This window comes from Vulpes lagopus, chromosome 7 (genome assembly GCF_018345385.1).
Source record: "Vulpes lagopus strain Blue_001 chromosome 7, ASM1834538v1, whole genome shotgun sequence".
Lineage (NCBI taxonomy): Eukaryota > Metazoa > Chordata > Mammalia > Carnivora > Canidae > Vulpes > Vulpes lagopus.
In genome coordinates, this window is record NC_054830.1 from 52,477,563 (window position 1) to 52,502,522 (window position 24,960).

Here is a 24,960-nt window from a genome sequence, read left to right on the forward strand (position 1 = left end):
GGGATGCAGAGCAGGAAATCACTCAGCTTACAGCAGCCCACATTATGTGAGTTGTGACGGAAAAGGTCTTGATGGGGTCAGGTGGGCTAATCATGCAAAGAGCTCATGAACCGGGGCATCCGGGTGGCTCAGCGGTTGAGGGTCTGCCTTCGGCCCAGGTCTTGATCCTGGGATCCTGGGATTGAGTCTTGCAACAGGCTCCCTGCAGGGAGCCTGCTTCTCCCTCTGCCTGTGTCTCTGCCCCTCTCTCTCTGTGTCTCTCATGAATAAATAAATAAAATCTTTACCCCCCCCCCCAAAAAAAGAGCTTATGAACCAGAGAGCATGTCTCCAACTGTGAAAGACCCAAGAGATTTGAGAAGCAGTAACCAAAATGGCTCCACCGTTAGGGGATGAGAGACCTGTTGCCCCTGTATTTCACGGAGAAGGGCACAGGGTACGCACCCTGCCAGCTGCTTTCCCATGAGCACTGAGATCCCAGGACAAAAAGCTGGAGGTGCCATGCAAGCATCTCTGCCCACATTCCAGGGAATATGCCTGCTTTAGTCCCCTGGGCTCAGGACCCCAACTTTCCAAACATTCCTCTGGCCACAGCTCCTGAGCAAGAAATCACATCAGCTGTATCACAGGTGACATGAAAAAAAACTCCAACTCAGTTTATTTCAAAAAGGCAGAGGTCAAGACAGGGAAATACTCAGAAACTGCATAGCTTTCCCGGGTACATCTGCCCTCTGAGACACTGGATACTTTGGCTCTAGAGAGCTGGCTCCAGGCCATTCCACTGAAATGATTTCTTTTATCTGGCTCTCCGTACTCCCTGCGCGTGTGGCTCTGGGCTGCTAGCGGCACTGGCCACAGCCCCAGGATGTCCGGGTTCGACAACACCTGGGCCACTCTAGTTGATGTAGTAGACCTTGCGGGCATCGTAATAGGCACAGGTCACATAGTTCATGTTTCCAATGGGCCACCAGTGGTGGGGGTGGTAGGTGGCTGAGTAGGCAGAGGGCTGCGGTTGCACACAACTGAAGAGTGCCAGGCTCCGGTCCACAGCCACAGTGGGCAAGTAGAGCTGCAACTTGTCCAGAAGGTGACCCGGCCAGAAGACATTGGGGTGAGTTCGCTGTGTACCCCTGGGCCTCTTCACTTCCAGCTTCCTGGAAAAGAAGAAGACAGAAGTTTGTCCTGCCAGACTAGCCAGGGCCCTGACTCCTGCCCAGCAGAGCAAACGAGCTGTGGCCAGAGTGGAGGTGTAGCCCACTGCTAAGCACTTCATTTCTACCTGGTAGGTTCTGTTATCCTGTCTACCTTACCAATGAGGACCTGAAGGCCTAGAGAGGATAAGTCATTTCCCCAAAGCCACACAGCAAGCAAGTGGCAGGGCACAGGCTTGACTCCCAATCTGCTGCCTCTAAAACCCAAATTCTTAAGTGTATACCATCTCTGCTCTAGAGGCATTTTATTTTATTTTATTTTATTTTTAAAGATTTATTTATTTATTTATTCAGAGAGAACGAGAGAGAGGCAGAGACATAGGCAGAGGGAGAAGCAGGCTCCACGCAGGAAGCCCGACGTGGGACTCGATCCCTGGTCTCCAGGATCACACCCTGGGCTGCAGGCGGCGCTAAACCGCTGTGCCACCGGGGCTGCCCGGCATTTTATTTTTTATTTATTTTTTAAAAGATTTTATTTATTTATTTATTCATAAGAGACACACACAGAGAGAGGCAGAGACACAGGCAGAGGGAGACAGGCTCCACGCAGGGAGCCCAATGCAGGACTCGATCCCAGGACCCCAGGATCATGCCCTGGGCCAAAGGCAGGTGCAAAACCGCTGAGCCACCCAGGGATCACCCTCTAGAGGCATTTTAATGTGATGTTCAGAGTATAGCCTCTGGAGTCAGCATTGCTGGGTTCAAATCCCTGCTCCCCCACTTAATAGATGTGTGATTTTGAATGAGATAAGTAATTGTTTCTGTACCTCACTTTCCTCTTCTGTAAAATGGGTATGCTAAGAGTAGCTCTATAGGGTTGCTGAGAGGATTTAAATGAGTTAAAACATGGAACAAACCACAGCAGAGTCTGCCTGGCACTCTAAGTAGTCTCCTGCTTCTCAGTTCCTGGGCATTGAGCACTAGATCCTGTGCACCATGCAACACACAGAGTCCCAGGCACCTCCTCCAAAGTGAGGCTAGTCCTCCTCCCACCCATCCCCTGCCAGAGTTGGATGATTGCTACAAACCTGGTGAACTCCTCAAACTCCTTAAAGTGTATCTTCCTGATTTTCTTCAATGTTTTCCTAGTGGATAAGAGAGATGGGTATCTTGTTACGAGAGGGGAAATCCAAGTTAATGAGGCCTCAGATAGTACATGGGGGTGGACCTGTCTGGGAGAATTTCTAGAGAGCTGGCTCCAAAAGGAGAATTTCTTCTGGCTGGGGTGGGACCCTGACTCTGTCCTCTATGTTCCAGTGGGACACACAGTGGGCTTGGTCATCCAGGACTGAGCTCATAACCTGGCTGGCTGGATGGTGACTCTGGGCAGGTCACTTCTCTTTTCAGAGCCTCATGTTTCTTATTACCCAGAACAGAGATGTCCTAGGGTAGTTGAGAAATGCTCAATAATCTGAATTGTTTGGGAGTCCCTGACTCCCCCTGCCCCTGCCAGGGCTGAATCCTGCTTTTGGAACAAGGGTGGTAAAAACTAACTCCCCAGATCTTGGGCCTGGCAGACGTCACTAATTGACCACAGACAGCACTCTTTCCCAGCAGGCCTGCATCTGGCCTCAGAACCTTTGATAACACAGTTCACGTAGCAAGATAAAACAAATCTCCATCCCTACCCTTGGGGGCTGTGGCCTACCTAAGCATGGATGAGAGTCCCTTTCTCAGGTTCCCACCCATTCCCTAGCTTCATGGTGCAGAAATGTGTGTAAGCCACCCAGGGGCTGGAAAGCAGTCACTACGTGGTCAGAAAGGACCCTCTAGACCACCGCCTGCCTGGCTCATGCTTGGCTCTTCCTAACCAGGGTTGTGGCCAGGCCCATCTGCAGGCCTGTCCTTCAGTCAAGAGCATCCTGATGGGGCAGGGTAAAACAACAACCATGATTGCTCCCAAGGGCTAGCAGCCACACACCGTGCTAGGAAGTTATATACATTTCTCATCTAATCCTCACTGTGTGTGGTAGACGCTGGTGTGCTCATTTAACAGAAGAAGAGCTGAGGCTCAAACAGTAAAAGCATCTTGTCTATTTAACCTGCAGCCTGTCTGATTTCTGCTTGGCTCTGCTGCATCCTATTCCAGTTGTTCTGGCCACACTGCCCCAGTGGGCAACTGGCAGTGTTCCAGAATGTGGGGAGTTCCTTGTCCCCTCCCTGCTGTGATCAGCTGGCGCCTCCTCATCCCACATTAGCCCCATCCCTCCTTGAGGAGGATGCTGCTCATTCTCCAATCTGAAGTCACCAATAGATGCTGCCTCATAACCTGCCCATGGGTCACCTCCTTCCAAAGAAGGACATTTCCTTAGAGAGGACTCAGGTTGGTCTGAAGCTCAGAGACAGGCCCCAGTGCAGAGTTCTTTTGTCTGCCTAAGGGCTGCAAGCCCACCTCTTGCCAGAGAAGACAGGACAAAGAAGGGGCCCCACTGCCACCCCTGTCTTCTGTACAGCCCCTGACAGCTGCCCCATGATTTATGAAGGGGCCTCCCTATTTCTCAGACGAGTCCCTCTTTTTAATCTCTTCTAGAGAACATGAGATCATGTAGGATGTGGTTGGGAGAGTAGCTGTATGGGGATGAGGCAAGGAGGCTGCTCCCCTCAGACATGTGCCAGGGGTGACACTGGAAATTGGCCAGTCCTTGGTGACCAGTTGGGTTGGACGTTCTGGGCATGCTTGGACACAGGCATTGGCATAACACGACACCCCGGTATGGTACATCCCACCCCCAGAGCAGAGAAAGCAGCAGCAGGATAGAAGGCAAATGGCAGGAGAGATAGGGGGTCTGACACTCAGCTTGTCAGTCTTCTTAGCCCCAGCCTCTCTGAAGCCCTGGAGTTTGAGCAGGGCCAGATTTGGACTGAAGATCTTCAAGTCTGAGTAGTAGCCTCCCGGCTGTCGGATTGGGCGCACCTGGTCCTTCTGGAAAATGATCTTGTCCCCCGGGTACAGCAGGGCTGTAAGCAGCAAGAGAAATGTGACCTGTCAGCCCAAGAAGACCCCTCTCTGCCCTGAGCCTTTGGGGCAGAGGGAAGCTTTTCTTTTTTTATCAACATTTTTATTTGGAAAGATTTTTCTTATATACATTTTATTTTATTTTTTAAAGATTTAATTTATTTATTCATGAGACACACACAGAGAGAGAGAGAGAGAGAGGCAGAGAGACAGGCAGAGGAAGGAGCAGGCTCCATGCAGGGAGCCCGACGTGGGACTCAATCCCAGGTCTCCAGGATCACACCCTGGACTGAAGACGTTAAACTGCTGAGCCACCGAGGCTGCCCTCTTATATACATTTTAAACATTTTATGTTTAAACGATTGTAGATTCACAGGAAGTTGCAAAAGGAGTGTTAGAGGGTCCCTTAGACTCTTCCCCCAGTGTCCTCCAGTGGTGATGTGGCATAGAACCCCCGAGCAATGTCAGGAAGTGGGGGGGGGGCACCATGCTGCTGTCTGGACTAAAGATGGGAGTTTGTTTATAACCAGGTCAGCCATGGCCTCAAGGCCTGGGTGCAGTTAGGATGGAGCAGAAGGGCCCACACCCCACTCCACAGGGGTGGTGCTGGTTAGGAGCACACAGGAGGGGAGAGTCACCCAAGAAAGACTTCACTAGGTGAACTTAGACCTAGTTCAGGGCAGTTTTCTCCTTGCCTAGAATCAGTCTCACAGATATCCTCAGGAGACTGCTTTAAGAAGTCTGAGCACAAAAAACACTGGGCAAGGGGCTCTCTCTTCCTGCAGCCACTGAGCAGTGCTTGTGCCAAGATGGTAACACATGACTAGCTCATATTCTAGAAAAAGTAATGGAAAGTTACACTCCAGGTTATTAAAGCTGGATATCTGGGAGGAGGGCAGGGACTGTGTAGATAAGAAGGGAGAGGGAAGGGGGATATGCAACATCATCATTTGAAAAAGGCATACAAAAAAAAAAAAAAGGCATACAGGTTTTTTTTGTTTTTTTTTTTTTTAAACTACATTTAGGGCAGCCCCGGGTGGCTCAGAGGTTTAGCGCCGCCTTCGGCCCAGGGCATGATCCTGGAAACCTGGGATGGAGTCCCACATCAGATTCCTTGCATGGAGCCTGCTTCTCCCTCTGCCTGTGTCTCTGCCTCTCTGTGTGTGTCTCTGATGAATAAAGAAATAAAATCTTAAAAAAATTACATTTAAAGGGATGCCTGGGTGGCTCAGTGGTTGAGCATCTGCCTTTGACTCAGGGCATGATCCCGGGGCCCGGGATTGAGTCCCCCACATTGGATCCTGCCGGCAGAGAGCTTGCTTCTCCCTCTGCTTGTGTCTCTACCTCTTTCTCTCTGTCTCTCATGAATAAAAAATAAAATCTTAAAAAAAAACACCCTGCATTTAAAGGTAGTTAATAATTTGCATAATGTTATTTACATAATAATTTGCATAAATGATTTTGTGTAAATGGAAATGAAAAAGGTCTGTGAAAGGACAATCTTTAAATATTAATGGTGTCAACTCAAGCGGGGGAGCATTTTTGTCTTTATCTTTTCAAAACAACTTAAGTGAGCAAGTATTATCTATAAAATTGGGGGGGATTGCAGAGAAAAACAATAAAACTGTATTCACTGGAGAGAGAGAAGTGCCCCAAAGTTTTAGAACTCTGGCCATTGAGCTTGACACCTGGATTCGGAACCCACCAAGCTCTAGTCTAGAACACAGACCCGGAAGTCCCAATGGAAGTCCCAATGTTGGAATTTCTTTAGTCACAGCAAAGCAGGCTTCTGTCATAGAGACAGCCAATAGATAGTGGCCAGGACAGTGGTCAGACATGGACTGGAGTTTTGTCCAACTAGAACCCACAGATGCTCCTGTGTTCCCAGGAGTGTGAGATCCTGCCAGCAGGCGAGGTTCACAGACTCAGGAACTAGCAAAAGCTAGCAGTGGAGGGAATCAGTAGTGGTTCAGTGTTCTGGTGGGCACAAAGGAGGCACATGCAGAGGCAAGACCTAACCCACAGCACAGTCCAGGGAGCATGGGTGGCAAGCCTGCCCGCCGTTAGCTGCAACTCCACCACCAGCCAAGACGACACAACCAGGGAAGGTGAGGCTCCCCGAGGAAGAAGGAAGGAAGGATGATTTGGCAAAGAGTTAGTGTCCAGAGCTGCGGGATTTCCAGCCCAGGTGGGCAGCAAGTGGCCGCCCAAGTGAGGAGGTGCAGCATGCACAGGAGACAATGACCACTTAGGTTGGTTTGCCTATATTTCTGAAGGCTTTGGGCCACACGCTGTTGGGCAGACCTGTTATGGGCTGAATTGTATGTCCCCCTTCTGCCCCCCCACCCTGCCAAATTCATATATTGAAGCCCTAACCCTCCCTCCCCGCAAAACCTCAAAATTTGTATTTGGAGAGAGGACCTTTCAAGAGGTGATCAAGCTAAAATGAGGGTGGACACAAATTTGATCTGACTGGTGTCCTTTTAAGAGGAGATTTGGACATAAGAGAGGCATACGGGGCATGAAGGCATCATAGAGGAGAAACCATGCCATGAGGCAGCAAGAATGTGGCCACCTTATGAACCGAGGAGAGAGGCCTCAGGAGAAACCAGACCTGTCAGCACCTTGATCTTGGACTTCCAGCGTCCCAGAGAGTGAGAAGACAAATTTCTGTTGTTTAAACCACCTGGTCTGTGGCATTTTATAGTGGCAAATTAATGCAAGAGCCCGGGTTCTATACATTGCACACTTGTTTCCTTCTCTCTCCAGAAAAAGATGGAGAATAGTCAGTTGTGACTGTTAAGTTGTTCTCGGGTGAGTCACACCACCTCTGTGTCCCTCTGTCTCTGAAAGCCACACTTCCCAGTTTGGCTACGGCTCCTTCCTATGGAGTTCCTATTGGGAAACCTCTGCCCTGGAGTACAGCTTGCTCTTCTGTGTTTTTCTTTATTTTTATTTAAAAAAATATTTTATTTATTTATTCATGAGAGACAGAGAGACAGAAGCAGAGACACAGGCAGAGGAAGAAGCAGGCTCCCTGCAGGGTGCCTGTTGTGAGACTTGATCCTAGGACCCGGGGATCACAACCTTAGCCGAAGGCAGATGCTCAACCACTGAGCCAGCCAGGTGTCTCTCTTCTGTGTTTTTAAAGCACACAGAGGGACCTGCTTTTTACATTTATAAATTCACAAATTTGGGGGGCCAGCATTGCTGCGTGGTCACTGGGGGGCTAATGGGGCACTCCCCCATCCCTGTTTCTCAGAGGCACATGCTCTCCCCACACATGAGGAGGGTTCAGATCAGCTTGGATATATGGAAACACGATTCTCCATCACACATGGGGTGAGACCAGTGTGGAAATCTCACGGCCTGGTCCTGTGGTCCAAGCAGAGAGCAAAGGGCCTCAGCAGAACTTGTCCCCTGGTGCATTCCTACGTCCATGTTGCAGAAGAACCAAGAAACAAACCTGACCTAGGGAAGTGGTTTTGGAAAGCCCAATACAGAGGTTATCACTTCTATCAAATATTCCTCTTTGAAATTGGATTGTTCCTTTTTTTCTCTAAAGATTTTATTCATTTATTCATCACACACACACACACACACACACACACACACACACACAGAGGCAGAGACACAGGCAGAGGGAGAAGCAGTCTTCATGCAGAAAGCCTGACATGGGACTTGATCCTGGGTCTCCAGGATCACACCCTGGGCTGAAGGCGGCGCTAAACCGATGGGCCACGGCGGCTGCCCAGGATTGTTCCTTTTTGCTCAACTTCAGGACTCCTGTTTAGAAGGCCCAGTAAGCTCAGTTGGGGAACCCAGACCTCTAGGCCTGTGGGGCCTATGTACCTCCAGGATTCTAGAAATCCCATCTACCAGCAAAACAGACTGGGCTATTGCCCCTCTCCTCTCCTCTCCTTCCTTCAATGGCCCCACCACAGGCCACAGCAGTTTAGTTGCATGCAAGTCAACTGGGGAAGGATAAACCTCAGGCAGATGCCACCCTTGCCTGGGTTCTGGGCCCTGTTGGCCACTTCCCAAGGGCCAGCTCCCAAAGTCCTTACCTTTCATGAGGACATCCTCCGTCAGCGGGATGCCGTAGTACTCACAGAGCTTGCAGCACTGCAGGTAGACCAGAAAGTTGTCCCTGCGGGACATGTTGATGAGCTCTTCCATCTCCCCTCGGATGGTGGACGGGAGGCAGTGCTCATCCAAGTGCTTATTCCCACTGCGCACCAAGCGGCACCGCTCCATGTACTGTATGGAGGGGATCTTGAGCTGCAAAGAGAATAGAGGTTGTTGGCACACACTTTCCCTTCCCCTTGTCTTTTTCTTCCTGACCAGAAGGCAGATGTGCAGCCTCATCTCCCTCTCCCCCATGAGGGGAAATGGCAAAGAATGCAGGGTGGGACCAAAGCTCAGACCCTGAAGTCAGGGACTTGGGAGAAAAATCACACATGGTCAAGATTACACCTGAAGAGCACTTGAATGGTTAAGGCATGCAGTTCTGTGTGCACAGCCCCATACATGGATGTGCACACATCACTGTATCATGTGTACAGTAAGGTACAATGTGGATGCCCAATGAAATATTACATCCATGCATTTGGCTGCACTGCAATTTAAATTAGTGTAGACACCTGTGCCTTTGAGGTGGAAGCCAAACACCAAGGATGGCAGAGCAAAGTAGAAGAGGCCTGGGCAATGTGTAGCCACTTTTGGCCTTCCTATTTATTTATTTACGAGGAAATACAAATCTATCTTTTTTGCAGCACCTAACACCAGGATCAGCAAGGTACAATTCACAGGCCACAGCACCTGTTTTTATAAAGAAAATTTTATTGGAACACAAAGGCACTCATTTGATTAGTAGTTGCAGTCTGTGGCTGCTCTTGTGTGCCAGTTGCCACAGAAATGATAAAGCCCTGAAGTCTAAGATTTTTATTTATCCATTCATGAGAGACACACAGAAAGAGGCAGAGACATAGGCAGAGGGAGAAGCAGGCTGTCCCGGGGAGCCCAATACAGGACTCGATCCCAGAACCCTGGAATCACAACCTGAGCTAAAGGCAGATGCTCAACCACTTCATCTGGGGGCCACCCAGGTGAAGCCCCAGAATCTAAACCATTTGTTGCCTGGCTCTTGACAGGCAAAGTTTGCTGATCCCTGCCCAAATATGTTGGGATTTTCTTCTTATGCAAGTAAATCAGATCTTAGTTGAAAGAGCACTTATAATGCCTAACATTTTATTATATATAAGTAAAATATTTAATACATAATTGATATAATATATTATTAAAACTTAATATATTTCTATACTTATTCTATATAATAAAATACATATTTATATATGGTATAATATTAAGATTGTCTGTCTCCCTGAAGGGGGTCTGTTTTGTTCTCTGCAACACCTAGAAGAGTGCCTGGCACATTGCTGTCTCTCAATAAATATTTGTTGGGTGAATTCATTCATGCCATCCATTCTTCCTTCACTAGTCATGTATTTCTGGAGTGCCCACTCAGTGGCAGGCCCTGGGCCTGGCACAGGGATTCCAGCTGTGGCGAAGACACAGCCCTCAGCCCTGGTCTCAGGATGCAAAGTAACAGTTAAAGAATGGGAGGAGGGGAACATAATCTCATGATCTCATTTCATCTTCAGAGAAATCTCATGAGGTAGGTGTTGTTCTCATGATCGGATGAGGGAACACAGAGGTAAGGAAGCCTACTGCTGGGAGTTCCCCAGCCCCAAGGTGCAGTGGACTCGAACCCGATCCTGTCCAGACACCACGCTCCGTGCCCTTCCCGTTGGCCAGGGTACCTTGTGCTGCCGCTTCCTCTCGCGGTACCGCTTGCCAACATCCTCCATCTCCTCCAGAGTCAACGGCCGTGCCTCCATCTGGGTGTCAACCTCAGGCACAGTCAGCAGGTCCATCTTGGGAGGCTGTGGGGCGAAATCCACCTGCTTCTTGGCTGGACTCTGCGGGGAAACTCTGTGCTTGATGGATCTGTGATCTGAAAGGAAGGAGAGACTGAGAGGAGGCCCAGCTCAGGAACCCACCGAGCAGTTAACTGATGTGACCACGCAGGTGCGGGCAACCCCTCTGCTCACTTCCCACACGGCCAGTCAGCGCAAACTGAGATGGACCTTGAAGGTATCCCTTCTCTAAGCCTCCAGCTGCTATTGGCCTCCCTCGGGCAAGGCCGCCTGCTCCCTCACCTGCACCACAGCCCCAGCCTTCCCATTGCCATTCTCATTCTCTAGCATCCTGTTTCCATCAAATAGCAAATAGGACCTTTAAAAGATAGAATCACATTCCCCTGCTTAAAACCCTCTACTGGCGGGACACCTGGGTGGCTCAGCAGTTGAGCGTCTGCCTTCAGCTCAGGGCGTGATTCTGGGGTCCTGGATGGAGTCCCACATTGGGCTCCCCTTCAGGGTGCCTGCTTCTCCCTCTGCCTGTGTCTCTGCCTCTCTCTGTGTGTCTCTCATGAAATCTTAAAAACAACAACAACAACAAAAAACCCTCTACTGCCTTCTCACAGCATTCAGACTAAAACCCAGAATCCTCTTCCTAGTCTGCGAGGCTCTGCAGAATCTGGCCTCAGTTCAACATCCACCAGCTCCATCTCCTTCTGCTCACTCTGACTTCTTTCTGCCCCCTGAAAATTTCCCCGAATCAGGGCCTTTGCCTTTGCAGTTCCAATCTGCTAGGATGCCCTCCACCAGAATGACTCCTCATCAGTCATTCAAGTGTCAGCTCCAAGGGCCGCTTTGCAGAGAGGCCTTCCCTGACCACCACTCCCTCACTCTGTCCTATTGTCTTCAAGGCATTAATCCCAGTTTCTAGGAGTGTGCCTGGCATGTAGAAGGTGCTCGACAAAGATCTGAATGAACGAAAGCGTCTCATTGCCCTTGTCTGGTTCGGGACCAAAATGTCCCAGACTGAAATGAAATCGTGGCCCAGCCACCGTCTAGTGGCCCAGCACCTTCTAGTTTTGAGACTATAGACGAGTGGCTCAGCGTCTCTGAACTTCAGCTTCCTCCTTGTAGAGCGTGAAATGGAGCTCTGATTTCCAGGGACTTTTTTTTTTTTAATAAATTTATTTTTTATTGGTGTTCAATTTACCAACATACAGAATAACACCCAGTGCTCATCCCGTCAAGTGCCCCCCTCAGTGGCCGTCACCCATTCACCCCCACCCCCCGCCCTCCTCCCTTTCCACCACCCCTAGTTCCTTTCCCAGAGAGTTAGGAGTCTTTATGTTCTGCCTCCCTTTCTGATATTTCCCACACATTTCTTCTCCCTTCCCTTATATTCCCTTTCACTATTATTTATATTCTGATTTCCAGGGACTTGAAGGATAATCTGAGCTACTGCTGTGGGTAAAGCTAGCCAGCCTCAAATGCAACTGCTTTCTTTTTTATTTTTATTTTTTTTGCAACTGCTTTCTGTCTTTGATCTGGGCACCCAGATTCTTCATGCTGCTCCCCCTTTAGGCAAAACTAAAGATACCCAAGTCTTCTTACCCTGCCCACTGCTGCTGTCCAGGAGTAGGGGTTCAGCAATGACACTGAGTGGTACCATGCAAACAAATACCTGCTCTTGGATTCAAGCCTGTTTACTGGAAAATAATAGGCCCCAAATACCTTTGCTGCAAACATGCATTGTAGTGCACTGTGATCATTCACTAAATGGTTCACAGACAACTGAATGAATAATGGTGAACTTTGATCATTTATAATGAAAAGGCAAAAAGAGCATGGATGGGAAAGCATGCCCAACTCCAGGCAGCTAGGAGCATGTGCTGGACACAGAGGGTGCTAGAGATTATGACTGTGGGTGATGACGTATGCAGGAGGTGACTGGGGGGTGCTCAAGTTCCCTGGGTCTCTCAGAGGGGCAGAGACCCTGCCTGGGTCTTTGGGCTTCTGCCCAGTAGCTCGTTGAGACTAGAGGGCGGAAATCTGGGCTGTATAGTGGGTGAAGCTCTCTATGGCAGCTGCCCACTGCCTCCAAAAGGGCCAACCAGTGAGGACACTGAGCTCCCAGCTCAGTGGTACCTGAACTCCAGAGGCCCTGCCCCAAGTCTTCACTGAGGCAAGGGAGCCCTTCCACTACCTTCACCCCCAGGACTCTCACATGACCCCAGAAAGGGTGAGGAATGCCCCACCCAACATGTCTGAAATGAAACTCCTGCCAACCTGATGGGTGGGGGCAAAGCAAGATTTAATTTAGAAAAAGAAAGAGGTTATATTTGGAGATACATTATATTGTTAGAATTGTTTTTTTTATTTTATTTTTTATTTATTTTATTTTATTTTTTATAGAATTGTTACTATATGTTATATTTGGTTACATTTGGGGAAGGCTCTGGAATGGTGGGTGGAGGTTTAAAGGAGGGCTTTAATTTTATCTGTTGTTCAATTTTAATTTTTTTTTAAACAACAGTGGCATTAAGCTATAAAGAACCATGATGCACCCTTGTGTTGTAGAGTAAATTCATAGCCAGTGCCAAGGCTAGTCCATTTCCAATTTGCCTCTGTACTATATCTGGACAGATGTGGTTCTATAAGCACATGGCCTAGCAAGTGGAACTTGCGCTGTGCACAACTCATACAACTATTCACAGCAGCCCTGATAATATCCCCAATAGATAATCAAAGTAGACTTTCCAGTAAGTTCTAAACATGTGTTGATTCTTGTTTCTGAATTTTAGTTAACTTTTTATCAGTAAAATATAGATTGATAGTAAGAAGGCATTGGGCCCACATACCAATGGAGAGGCTTTCTGTTCAGGTCAGATCTCAGTCTATTAGGTAAGCTTTGGTGGGCTGAAACTACCTTTTGAAAATTTTCCCTTAAGGACAAGGGCTGGGCCTCATTCATCTTTGAATGGACGTGGTAACTGGGCACTCAAGAGAATATCTACTCCTCAGTTGATTGCTAGGCCTGGGGATTCCAGAGGCTTGGCCCACCTATGGTAAGCCAAAGTTGAGAACATACTCAGGAAGTAAGTCAAGTCTGCCTCTACCATGCTTGCTCCCAGGATGGGGAAGTGGAGGCATGCGGGTGGAGGGGATACATACATTCCCTTCCAGTTGACAGGGTGCTTCTTTGGTGAGCTAAAGACCACTGCTTGTAGGTGTTGAACAAGATGTCTGTGGTGATGTTGTTGTGCTTTCCCAGAGAGCTGAGATAGATCACTATATCTTCCACTTCCTGGTTTTTCAGAGGGACTCCAACCTGAGGAGAGAAGAGAAGCCACCAAGGTGGGCAGGCTCCAATCCAAACATCCTGCCAGTATGGCCAAAGCCATACCAGCTGGCCCCACCTCTCCTCTCCTATCTAGTTTCTAGTTTCATCATTGCCATTCCCAGCTCACACCCAAGGCCCAAGGCCTCTGCCGCAGGAGCTCATAGCCCTTTCCCAGGCCCTGAACACACACACTTTGCACTTTCTCACCCTCTGCCTTTAGTTAGGCCTTTCCTTCTTCTATCTGAAGAACTGCTATCCCTCCTTGAAAACCCAATCCAGATAAGCCACCATCTTTGCAGAGCCTGCTACTTCTTCTGGACCACCACCCCACTCCATAGCAATGTCAATGACAGTTTTCCCAAACTGGATTGGAAAAAGGATTTCACATCTACCATCCTTGTCCATGAGAAACACATAAGCCTCCCTTAACTGAAGTAAGACAGCATCAGAAATACAATACATGTTACTCTTTGAAGGACCATGAGCATCTTTGTAGGAGGATAATGCTTGCCAGCAATTCCAAATATTCAAGAAGAAGAGTTTTTTTTTTTTAAACACTTTTAAAAGAGAGAGGCAGAGATACAGGCAGAGGGAAAAGCAGATTCCCCACAGGGAGCCCAATGCAGGACTCGATCCCAGGACCCCAGGATCACACCCTGAGCCAAGGGCAGACACTCAACCACTGAGCTACCCAGGCGTCCCAAGAAGAGTTTTAAAGGAAATATAATTTTGTTCTGTAGCTTCTTTAGACCGCAGTCATCATTCATTGAGCTTTCCTTAAAGAGGGTCAGAACTCTCCTGCTGTGAAAGGGCTTAATGTTTTGTCTTTTTGGTTATGACGATTAAAAACCCCTTGTTGTTTTTTTAAATGTTTTGAAATGTTCATATAAGTACATGTCACGAAACAATAGTGTGCAAACTGGTGATGATTTAAAACCGTAAAAGAGGGGGTTCCCTGTGTGGCTCAGCAGTTTAGCGCCTGCTTTCGACCAGGGGCGCAATCCTGGAGACCCCAGAATCAAGTCCCACGTTGGGCTCCCTGGATGGAACATGCTTCTCTCTCTGCCTGTGTCTCCGCCTCTCTGTGTGTGTGTCTCTCATAGATAAATAAATAAATAAAATCTTTAAAAAAATATTCTAAAACCGTAAAAGATGTAACAAACAGTCCACTTCCTAAAGTGTTCTGTAAAGGTAATTTGTATTCAAAGTATATAAAAGCTTAATTCATCCAGGCCAGAGGTCAGCAAACTTTTTTCTTTTTTTTTTTTTTAAGATTTTATTTTATTTAATCATGAGAGATACAGAGCAGGAGAGAGAGAGGCAGAGACACAGGCAGAGGGAGAAGCAGGCTCCGTGCAGGGAGCCCGATGTGGGACTCCATCCCGGGTCTCCAGGATAACGCCCTGGGCTGCAGGTGGCGCTAAACCGCTGCGCCACCCAGCAAACTTTTTTCTACAAAGGGCCAGATGGTAAATATTTCAGGCTCCATGAACCATACGATCTCTGTCATAACTACTCAACTCTGCCATTGTAGCATGAAAGCAGCCATGACAATACATATAAATGAGTGTAGCAGCATTCCAATAAAACTTTACTTACAACAACAGAGGCTGACTGGATCTGACTTCTGGGCCATAGTTAGCAGACCCCCTACTAGACCAATAGAACTTTCTGCACTGATAGGAATGTTCAATATTTGTGATCCAATAGAGGAACTGCTCACCATGTGTGACTACTGAGCACTTGAAACATGGTTGGTGCAACTGAGGAACTGGATTTTGGAATTTTATTTATTTATAATTATTTAAAATTTTTGGATAGCCAGTGAAAGTGTGGCCCGTAGAGTAGTGCCATAGACATCGCTGGGAGCTTGTTAGAATGCAGCAGAGAGGTACTGAGTCAGAAGTTGAGGTCAGAACAAGACCTCTAAGTGATCATATGCCGTGACAGTTGGAGAAGGTCTTGAAGTTTCTAGAGGCAGGATTGAAGGCCCAGCAATCTCTGTGTTCAGTTCTGAGGTCCAATGGGCAAGACAGTGATTCCTTATGCAGCTGACTGGTTATGGTTATGGGGTTTGCTCTGCAGACTTTTCACTCAGGTAAGGGCTTTTGAGGTCAGATGCATGCAGAGGTGGTTTTAGGGGTCTGATATGGCCACAAGATATGCCACATTTTCCAAACTGGCTTTACAAGTAATAAGGCTGAGTGTGCTTGGGTGGGTCAGCCAGTTAAGCATCTGCCTTTGGCTCAGGTCATGATCTCAGGGTCCTGGTATGGAACCCTGCATTGGGCTTCCTGCTCAGAGGGGAGTCTGCTTTTCCCTCTCCCGCTGACCTTCACTATCTGTCACTGCCCTTCACTCTCACTCTTACTCTCTTTCTCTCAATTTCTCTGTCTCTGTCTTGCTCTGCTCCATCTCTCCCAAATAAATAAATAAAATCTTAAAAAAAAACAAAACAAAGCAAACAAGTAACAAAGCCAATGGTTTGAGCTCCCTACGCCTACTTTTCAGCTGGTCCAGGACCTGGGTGGAGGCAGCAGTGGGGGCAGGTGCATGGACATCTTCCCCAACTCGGGCCAGCCCAGAGGGAGCACGGGAGGCACTTACCGCCTTCAGAGCCACAATGAACTCCTCCCTAGAGATCCTCTGGCTCTCGCTCCTGTCCCCCTTGCTAAATAACTCCAGAATCTTGATCTTCCGGCTGTGCAGGTAGGAGTACAAGGCTGATAAGGCAGAGGGCTTGGGTAGTCGGAGCTGGGGCACAAGTTGGCGGGAAGGCCGGTGGCTCTTCTGCAAGAGGCAAGAGAGTGGCGCAGAGGGGAGAATTCAGGGGAGACGGGCCCGCTGGCAGGGGGTGCCTGGAGTTAGACCAAACAGGGAGAAGGGAGGGCTGAGCCGCTCCACAGGGACAGTAAAACGGAGTGCAAGAAGCATTGGATTCAGGGCAATTGCATTTTGCCAGGGATACTTTGCATCTCTGGCCCTACACTTTCCCATCAGATACAAGAAGGTTGGACATTATGAGAGCTAACATTTCATTCCTACCCATATCTCTCCTGTTAGGCAAGCCAGGGTTATATTCCCACTGGGATCTCAGTGCACCAAACACATGCCTCTGTCTGGAGCCACATGGGGCTCTCTGATCTTCGCACCTCCCAGCCTTTGCTCCTGCTGGGCTTCCTGCCCAGAATACCTTTCCTTCCTTCTCTACCTGTCCAAATCCTAGTCTTTCTTTAATTCCAGGTTAATTGGGGATATTTCAGAATAATGCTCTCTTACCTTGGTGCAGCACCTGACAGCTTACAAAGGGCTTTTCTGTTCCCTAGTTTATAGATCTGTGTTTGGGATCTACCTCTATTAATTGCCTTTAGAAAACTGGTCTTCAAACTGATATGTCTGCCTCCCCTATAAACATGTGAACATCTTGAAAGCAAGAAGATGCCTTATTTGAATACATACCCTTACCCCTCCTACCCCTCCCCATGGTATGCCTACTGAGAAAGCACCTACAGCTCTAGGCAGATAGGCGGTCATTGTCTGCTAAACAGATGAATGATGCTTTAAATTAGGTATTAGGTATGGCTTCCCCTTTTTACAAATGAAAAAAACAGGTTCGGAGAAGTGAAGTGATGTGTCCAGGGGCACACAATGCTTGTGCAGTAGGGTTGGATTTCTAACCCAAGTCCAGCGCTTATTCATAGACACTGCTGCTGTTAGGAAGGGTGTGAAATATGGGTTTTACCTATGAAATATGGGTTTGGACTCTGATTACACCAAGGACTGACTTTGACATCAGTGAGATGGCCATAGTAATCAAAATGGCAAACAATATCGAGTGCTCTCTCTATGGCTGGCACTGTCCAAGGTACTTTATATAAATTCATCAATTTAGACATCACAGCAACCCTAGGAAGTAGGTACAACGGTTATTTCCATTTAATAGATTGGGAAACCAAGGCCCAGATCATAGAGCTCGGAAGTAGTAGAGCTAGGTTTAAACCCAAGTTATCTGACCTCTTATCTCACTTCATCCGAATGGGGAGAAATTACAAATGTTCACATAACAAGGAAATGTCACAGAGAGCAAGCACTGGGGGATGAGGGCTTTGATACTGACTTCCATTGACTACCTCTATGGGTCTGAACAATTGATGGGCCTCACTGAGCTTCTGTATTTATAAAAGAGAGTTCTTCCTTTTTCTTCCAACCTCAAAACTGTGATTCTCCCAGTAGCTCTAGGAGCACCTGCTTGGCATGTATAGGCCCTCAACAGATACGTGTCTTGAACAAATGAATGAACAGTGAGTATTTTAAAATGCCCCATAGATGAAATGCCAGGAAGGATCCCTCCTAGGGTGGTCTTAAGATATGGTTGCAAATTCTTCAACTCCTTCCTTCTGAGATAGAGTCTGATTCCCCTCCCCTTGAGTGTGGACAGTACCTAATGAATTGCTTCTGACAAATAGAATATGGTAAAAGTGATCATGTGATTCTCCTAAAACTAAGATTTCCTGAGATGAGGTCACAAAAAGGCATTTCAGCTCTCTACCTTGCTCTGTCCCTTGTACCATTCACTCTGGGAGACTCTGCCTGCTGTGTGGTGAGGCTGTTCAACAATCCTATGGAGAGGTCCTTGTGGCCAGGAACTGAGATCCCCCTGCCAACAGCCACGTAAGTGAGCTAGTCTGGAAGCAGATCTTCCTGCCTCAGTCAAGCTTTCAGAGGTCTGTGGTGCACGCCAGCAACTTGAGATGAAACACTTAGCCAGAGAAACCAGTGAAGCTCCTCCTAGATTCCCAACTCTCAGAAACCATGGGATAATAAACATTTGTGGCTTTAATGCTTGGGGGCATTTGTTATGCAGCAACAAATAACCAATACACTTCCCTTTTGGGACTTCTCTATGTTCCTCTTTGAAATGGGGTGAATGATCCCTACCCTGCCTAGTCTGAGGGAATGAAATGACAGTATGCCCCTAAGGCCTTCAGTGTCTTCATCAGCAAATGGGGCTGCTTACCTTGGTGGCTCTGGTAGGAGTTAGATGGGCCACCAACTGGGCCTCATGCTCCTTCTGGATCATGTATAAGACCTTGGCCTCTGAAGGGGTGAGGCAGGGCTTGTTCTGCAGCCACCTCTCTATGTTGCCAAATGACTCCAGATTCTTCCGAAGCTTCAACCTCTGGCTGAGCCAGGTCTTCACATCCTCTGGCTGCCCTTGGATGTCCCCAGTTCCCAGGGCTTTGAAGCTGGAGATTGGCTGTGGGGGGGTCTGGGATTGGGCCATGAGATTGATGGGTATCGGATCCTCTTTTTGAGGCAAGATGATGATCCGCCGGCGGCTCTGAGGCAGGTGGAAGTCCTTCTGCTTGAACTGCTTGAAGCAGTGAGCAATGACCAGTTCAGGATCGAAGATGGGGTCCTTGGTGGCATTTTCATCATCACTGGAGGTCTTAGACTGGCAGAGCTCTTGGGGGGGGCGGAATAGTGTTAAGAGGTGAATTTCTTTCAGGAAGAGGACTAACAGAGTCAGGAAAAGAAAAATGCTACAGCACCAGGCTGGGTGACAGGACTTCTGGGTTCCAGGCATGGCTTTCTCATTGTTTGCTATAATACGATTGCATATTCCTGATGGTAGGCACTATGCTAAGCGCTTTATGTGCTTTTTCTTATTTGATGTTATGCCTCCCCACCCAAACCCCACCCCAGTACTCCTTATTGGCAATCAGAATGATCTTTTTAAAATTTTTTTATTTATTTGAGAGAGAGAAAAAGAGAGAGAGAATGAGTAGGGAGAGGGGCAGAAGGCGAGGGAGAGAGAGAATCTTAAGTAGGCTCCATGCCCAGTATGAGCCCCACATGGGGCTCAGTCTCACAACCCTGAGGTCATGATCTGAGCCGAAGCCAAGAGTTGGACACTTGATGGACTGAGCCACCCAGGCACCACCAGAATGATCTTTTAAAATTGCCATTCTGGGGGGATGCCTGGGTGGCTCAGTGGTTGAGCATCTGCTTTTGGCTCAAGTCATGATCCCAGGGTCCTGGGATCCAGTCCCACATCAGGGACTCCGTGTGTGGAGCCTGCTTCTCCCTCTGCCTATGTCTCCGACTCTCTCTCTGTGCCTCTCATGAATAAATAAAATCTTTTTTAAAAATGTCATTTTGGGGGCATCTGGGTGGCTCAGTTGGTTAGGTGCCTTTTTTTTTTTTTACTCGAGGTGGTAAACCCTTTATTGGAGGGAGAACTTAACATTCAGATAGTTGTCTTTAAATGTTTTAATTTTGGTGCAGTTTAGACATCACACATAATTTGTCAAGTTTCATACTCATTTGAGTTAAAACTTGCTTAATGTCGCTAAATAAAATCAAGATACAGTGATTTGATGGTAAATTGATTTGTTCATCCTTAATTCATAATTGCTTGAAATTACATTAAATAAATCAATGTATTAAATAGTAGGGTTTTGTTCCTGTAAATATCCCAGTTGAAATTTTAGAGCTAATTTCAAGCTGACGTCTGTTCTGTTTGTAGGGAATCAGGGGAGCCCCACTGTAGTGACAGACTCCACTGCCAAGTTGGATCTATGAAGGTAGTAAAATGTGGGAAGTAGTGCTCTGTGGCCCTGAGGTTTCTTAGCCCTGATCACAATCTTGGGGTCTGAGTGGCTCAGCAGAGAGTCTGCTTCTCCCTCTCCCTCTGCCCCCTACCCCCACTCATGCATGCTCTCTCTCTCAAATAAATAAATTAAATCTTTTTTTAAAATGCCACTGTGATTTGGTTTGATCATTGAGCAGATGATGACTTGCTTCATGGCTTATCTTGGGCAAGTTACTTAGCATGTCTGTCTCAATTCTTCATGATAAAATGGGAAGAAAGAGGGTACCTACTGTACTGAAGTGGTGGAGATGGTTAGAATCAGTCCATTTTAAAGGTGCTTTGTTCATAGTAAGTACACAGGTTTGTTTTTCTTTATGTACTTATCCTTCATCTGTTTTGAAATCCTTCTATGACTTTCAAAGTAAAGTCTCATGACCCTGCTCTGCCAACCCTTCCCACCTCATCACTTGCCTATCTTTCCTGACTATATCCCAGATGCCTTGACCTTCTCTTAGTGATCCCTGAATGGTCCAAGCTCCATCCTGCCTAAGGATTTTGCATGTGTTGTTCCATCTGCTGGAAATGCTCCCTCCCCCATCCATCCCCTTCTTACTCCTCATCCTTAGACCACATGCTACCTCTCCAGCTCCCAAGCTCTGTTATGTCCTATGTTATCTCTGCATAATACAACCTATACTTTTCCTTTGGACCACTTATCACAGGTATGTAAAATAGGTGACCCTTGTGCATAATGAGGCTTGGGGTCCTTTGTTTTGTTTGACATATTCCTTAAAAATTTCCAGTTTGAGTTACTTTAGGCTGGGGCATGTCCTCTCCAGTCTGCCATAACCCCCACCATTCTCTATTGTCTCACATGCAGATGAGTTCACTTATTAAGTGCGTGCTTCAACCAGACATTTGTGTTTGAAATTCCTGGTGCAATTGCTTGGTTGTTTAGTTTTTCAATAGACTACGGACTGGGAAAAAAAAAAAGACTACGGACTGGGACCCCATCTCTCGTGTTCCCTGCTGAAGCCCCAGCACCTCTACCTGCCAACATATAGAGGGAGCTCAGGAATTATTTGGTGAATGAGTGTATGTCAAATGGGCAGACGTAATAGCTCTATAATTATATCATTTTACAGACTAAGGCCCAGAGAGGCTCAAGGTCACACAGTTGATTAGTAGCAGAGCTAGGGTAGAGCAAATGAATAACAGGTATGTTCTAAAATTCAGAAGGGATATAGCATTATTATTAAAAATATTATCACCATATTTTCCTTCTAAAACCCAAACTCCCCTGCTTTAAAACCCTTTCATTGCCTCCAAAATAAAATTCAATCTCCTTAACCTAGCTCCACCTGACCATCCACCTCTGCCAGCCCCTCTAATGGGCTCCTTCTCTTGTTCCTTCTGGACTCACCCTGTCTTTGTGCCACACATTGAGCTGACTATGGTTCCTTGGTTCCCCCTTGTCCTGCCCACATGCCGTTTCCTTTCTCTGGAATGCTCTTCGAGACTTAGGTTAGGCATCACCATTCCCTGAATCCTTCCCCTGTCATGCCCTCTCTGGGTTCTCACAGTGCCCATACTCATCCCCATCATAGCATTTACCATATTTTTCTGGATGAAGATGCTTTCTGAGTCTTTCTCTCCCAACAGTCTGTGAGTTTTCCAATGGTAAGGAATGTGTCTTAGTTCCTATGTATCCATGGTGCCTAGCCTGGCACAAAGTGAACATGCAGGACATTTGTTAAGTCTCCTTACAATGCCCATGTGTTTCTTTCATGGTCAGTAAATAGTGGGTCTACATCAATGTGAACAGAGGTGAGTGCTTCTTAGCACCGATTTATCATTTCTTTGAGGACAAGATGCTACAACTGAGAATGTAGCCATTCATCAAACCAGCATTCACTGAGAATCATCCAGTACTTGGCATGGCCAGGTGCAGATCCAAATGAGGCTGGATGCCCAACCACAGTGTGCAGGCATGGGACAAGGTGGGGTAACCGGAAGGGTAACCAGATGCTTTCAGTTGGGGGAGAAATGCTGATGGAGGGACCCAGAAGGTCATCATGAAGGAGGAGGCATTGGCTTGTGCCTTCAAGAATAAGCCAGATTTCAAGGGGTGGAGGGGCCTGTGTGGGGAATGGTCAGGAGTAGGGTTTGGGGATTTTAGGGTTACTAAATAGTTCTGTAAGTTGGAAGCACGTTATATATGAAGGAGGAGGTTAATGGGAAGTAAAGTTGGAATCATCTTGGATGCCAGATTAAGGAGTTTAAACTTTATCATGTCGACTATGGGAACATACTCAAAATATGCGACTTCCTGGCCTTGTCACTGCCACTTGTGCCCTCCTTAGACCCCCAAATTCATGATCTTCCCTTAGCCAGAAGAATGACTCGCCCTGAAACCCTTAAATGACTTCACTGAAATGGCTCCTCAGTGCCCTTAGAATAAACAATGGCCTACACCAGTCTGTATACTTCAGCCCTGCTCCTACTTCTCCTTGATCTCCCCCCACCTCTCTCCCCCTTATTCACTTTGCTCCAGCTGTGCAGGTCTGCTCTCTCTTTGTCCAACTCTCCTAGCTCCATCCCAACTTGGTTTTGGCATTTGCTGTGCCCTCAGAAGGTCATGGGATTCCCCAAGATATTCACCATATAGTTCTTAGCCCAAGTGCACTCCCCTCAAAGTCACCCTGACTACTCTATCAAAGGTCACATGTCCACCACACCATGGAACTTCCATTCTAGTGATCTTTGGGGTCTTGTGTCCATTGATAGGAAAGATAGATGGGCTCTTACAATGAAAGAGATCACCACATAGTTGTGGGTAGAGACTGTAAAAATGTCCCCAAGGGATTGTGAGGACAGCTTTCAGAGGCTAGCTAGTCCTGTTGCCTCCCTATGTCAGAGAACTCTTTCTGCAATGACCCTGGCAGATTTTGCCTCCACTGGCACACACCTCTGGTGACAGGGAGTTCTCTACTTTACCTTCTGGATGCCTAATTCTGATTGCTAGAAAAGACTTCCTTATATTGACCCAAAATTTGTTTTCCTGGAATTTCTACCCCTTGGTCCTAATTCTCCCCATTGGTGCCCCAGAGAACACATTTGTTCCCTCTTTGTTGGGACAGCCCTTCAGGTATCTGGAGATGATTCAATGCTCTCAAAATTGTTTGTCTTAGCTCTGATTCAAATCTCTCCCTAAGTTCCATCCTACTTCTCTAGCCACTTGCTATTTAGCTCTTCTTTTCCTGCCCACCCCTTAAAATTGGTGCCTTCCAGTTTTACACCTGGGCTTGCTTGCTTTTTTCTTTCTCCCTTCCTTCCTTCCTTCCTTCCTTCCTTCCTTCCTTCCTTCCTTCCTTCCTTCCTTCCTTCCTTCCTTCCTTCCTTCCTTCCTCCAAACAATCTCTCCTCTACTCTCATGTTTCTGTGGCCTTCTATATGCTGAGGACACCTGTACCAATATTTATGACTTGAAATTAGCTCTAACTTTCTACATATATTTGCTCCTAAAGGCTCTCCACTCAGATGGCTTACAAATATCTCAGATTCAACCAACTAAGACTACGCTGGTCTCCATGTTCCATCTCCACTGAATTTGTTCCTCCTGTTAGGTTCCTCATCTCTGTGAAAGGTACCTCCATCTCTGGGTCACCCTAGCTACCAACCTGAACATCATCTTTGATTGTTCTTTCCATGTTCCCTGTCAACCAGCCCCTACATCCCTCTAGTCCCCTCTAGCCTGGCCACTGTCCCTCACCTCTCAGTATCTTTGGTCTGGACATTTCGGACAGCCCCAGATCTCATCATTCTGTGCTTCCAGCATTCCAAGTCTGCCAATTCATTCTGCATTCGCTGATGCTCCCAATCCAATAATGCCATTCCCAGTGGCTCCTCCATCTCCTGGCTCACAAGATCTTCCACAATCTCCTCCCTTCTGACCTTTCTCACCTCTCATCCCCAGCAATACTCAAACTGCCAGCGGTTTCCTGAAGACACCATATGTCTGAGCCTCTCTGCATGTGGTTCTGTTAGCCTGGAATACCTTTCCTCTCCCTTTTGGCATGGAGAACTCCTTCTATCCTTAAATGCCAGTATAAAGATCTCTTCCAGAACCTCGGAACTGTTCATCTCCATCCTCTACATCTAGCAGATCTCCTAGTTTTGGGTGTCAGCCCCAGATCTGGCATCCACCCCTTCTTCTGTAATTATCCATTTATCTGCCTGCCCTTCACCTCTGAAGTTGGAGGGCTTTGCAGCAGAGGGCTATCGTGTAAGGTTTGAAGACTGATGGTTTTCTCCATGATTCTTCTCCAGTACCCAACACATTAATATCCAATGGAGAAATGGGGCAGAGGCCGGGCCAGAGAATGTGGATGTCTTTCCCTGGGCACAAGAGTTGGGCCTCTTATTTCAGACCAAGGCAACTTGGCCCACTCCTCCAGCCTGGGCATGGAAATCTGACAAATGTGCACGACCTGCCCTTGACTCCCTGACAACCTCTCACCCAGAGTGGGGACGGCACAATGAGATATTCATTCCCGTCCTTGCCCTCGCCCCACTTGCACGCGTCTGCAAGGTGCTGCTTCCCTGGGGCTTACCGAGCAGCGGCAGGAACAGAGCCTCATACGTTTCATAGGAATCGTAGTCCATGCTCACAACGTGGGGAGCAGGTGCTGAAGAGTGTGCGTGAATGTGTGCGCGTGTGTGTGCGTGTGTGTGCGTGTGTGTTTGTGCTTCCTTGCGCTGGCGTATCGGAGTATCAAAAAACAAATTCCAAATTCTGCAGGAGACTCAAATGGCAAGCTTGGAAGCAGCTGTTGCCAAGACTACAGACGCTCTGCGCTGATTGGCTGAGCGCTGCCACGCTCTCATAGTCCGAGGGAGGGGGAGGGTTGAGGGACGGACCCTCCCACTCCCAAACG

At 47.6% G+C, this 24,960-nt stretch overlaps 1 protein-coding gene across 1 annotated transcript; it reads right to left on the minus strand.

Moving 5' to 3' along the window:
* Positions 1-761: 761 nt before the first annotated feature.
* Positions 762-24,733, minus strand: EFCAB12 (EF-hand calcium binding domain 12). Its single transcript, XM_041763970.1, has 10 exons — positions 24,637-24,733; positions 18,446-18,894; positions 18,004-18,018; positions 16,036-16,215; positions 13,260-13,416; positions 9,990-10,183; positions 8,235-8,448; positions 4,010-4,169; positions 2,240-2,296; positions 762-1,154 (listed from the first exon to the last, which is right to left on the minus strand). Exons 1-10 carry the CDS (start codon positions 24,686-24,688, stop codon positions 896-898), a joined length of 1,737 nt encoding a protein of 578 aa, XP_041619904.1. The 5' UTR covers positions 24,689-24,733; the 3' UTR covers positions 762-895.
* Between the last annotated feature and the right edge of the window lie 227 nt (positions 24,734-24,960).

Excerpts from the sequence above, each read along its gene's own strand:
- EFCAB12 (XM_041763970.1), bottom strand. The coding sequence starts at position 24,688 with ATGGACTACGATTCCTATGAAACGTATGAGGCTCTGTTCCTGCCGCTG. Across the intron at positions 2,297-4,009 it reads GGGGCTAAGAAGACTGACAA|GAAAACATTGAAGAAAATCA; the intron begins GCTGAGTGTCAG and ends CTTATCCACTAG. Across the intron at positions 1,155-2,239 it reads GAGTTTGAGGAGTTCACCAG|GAAGCTGGAAGTGAAGAGGC; the intron begins GTTTGTAGCAAT and ends CTTCTTTTCCAG.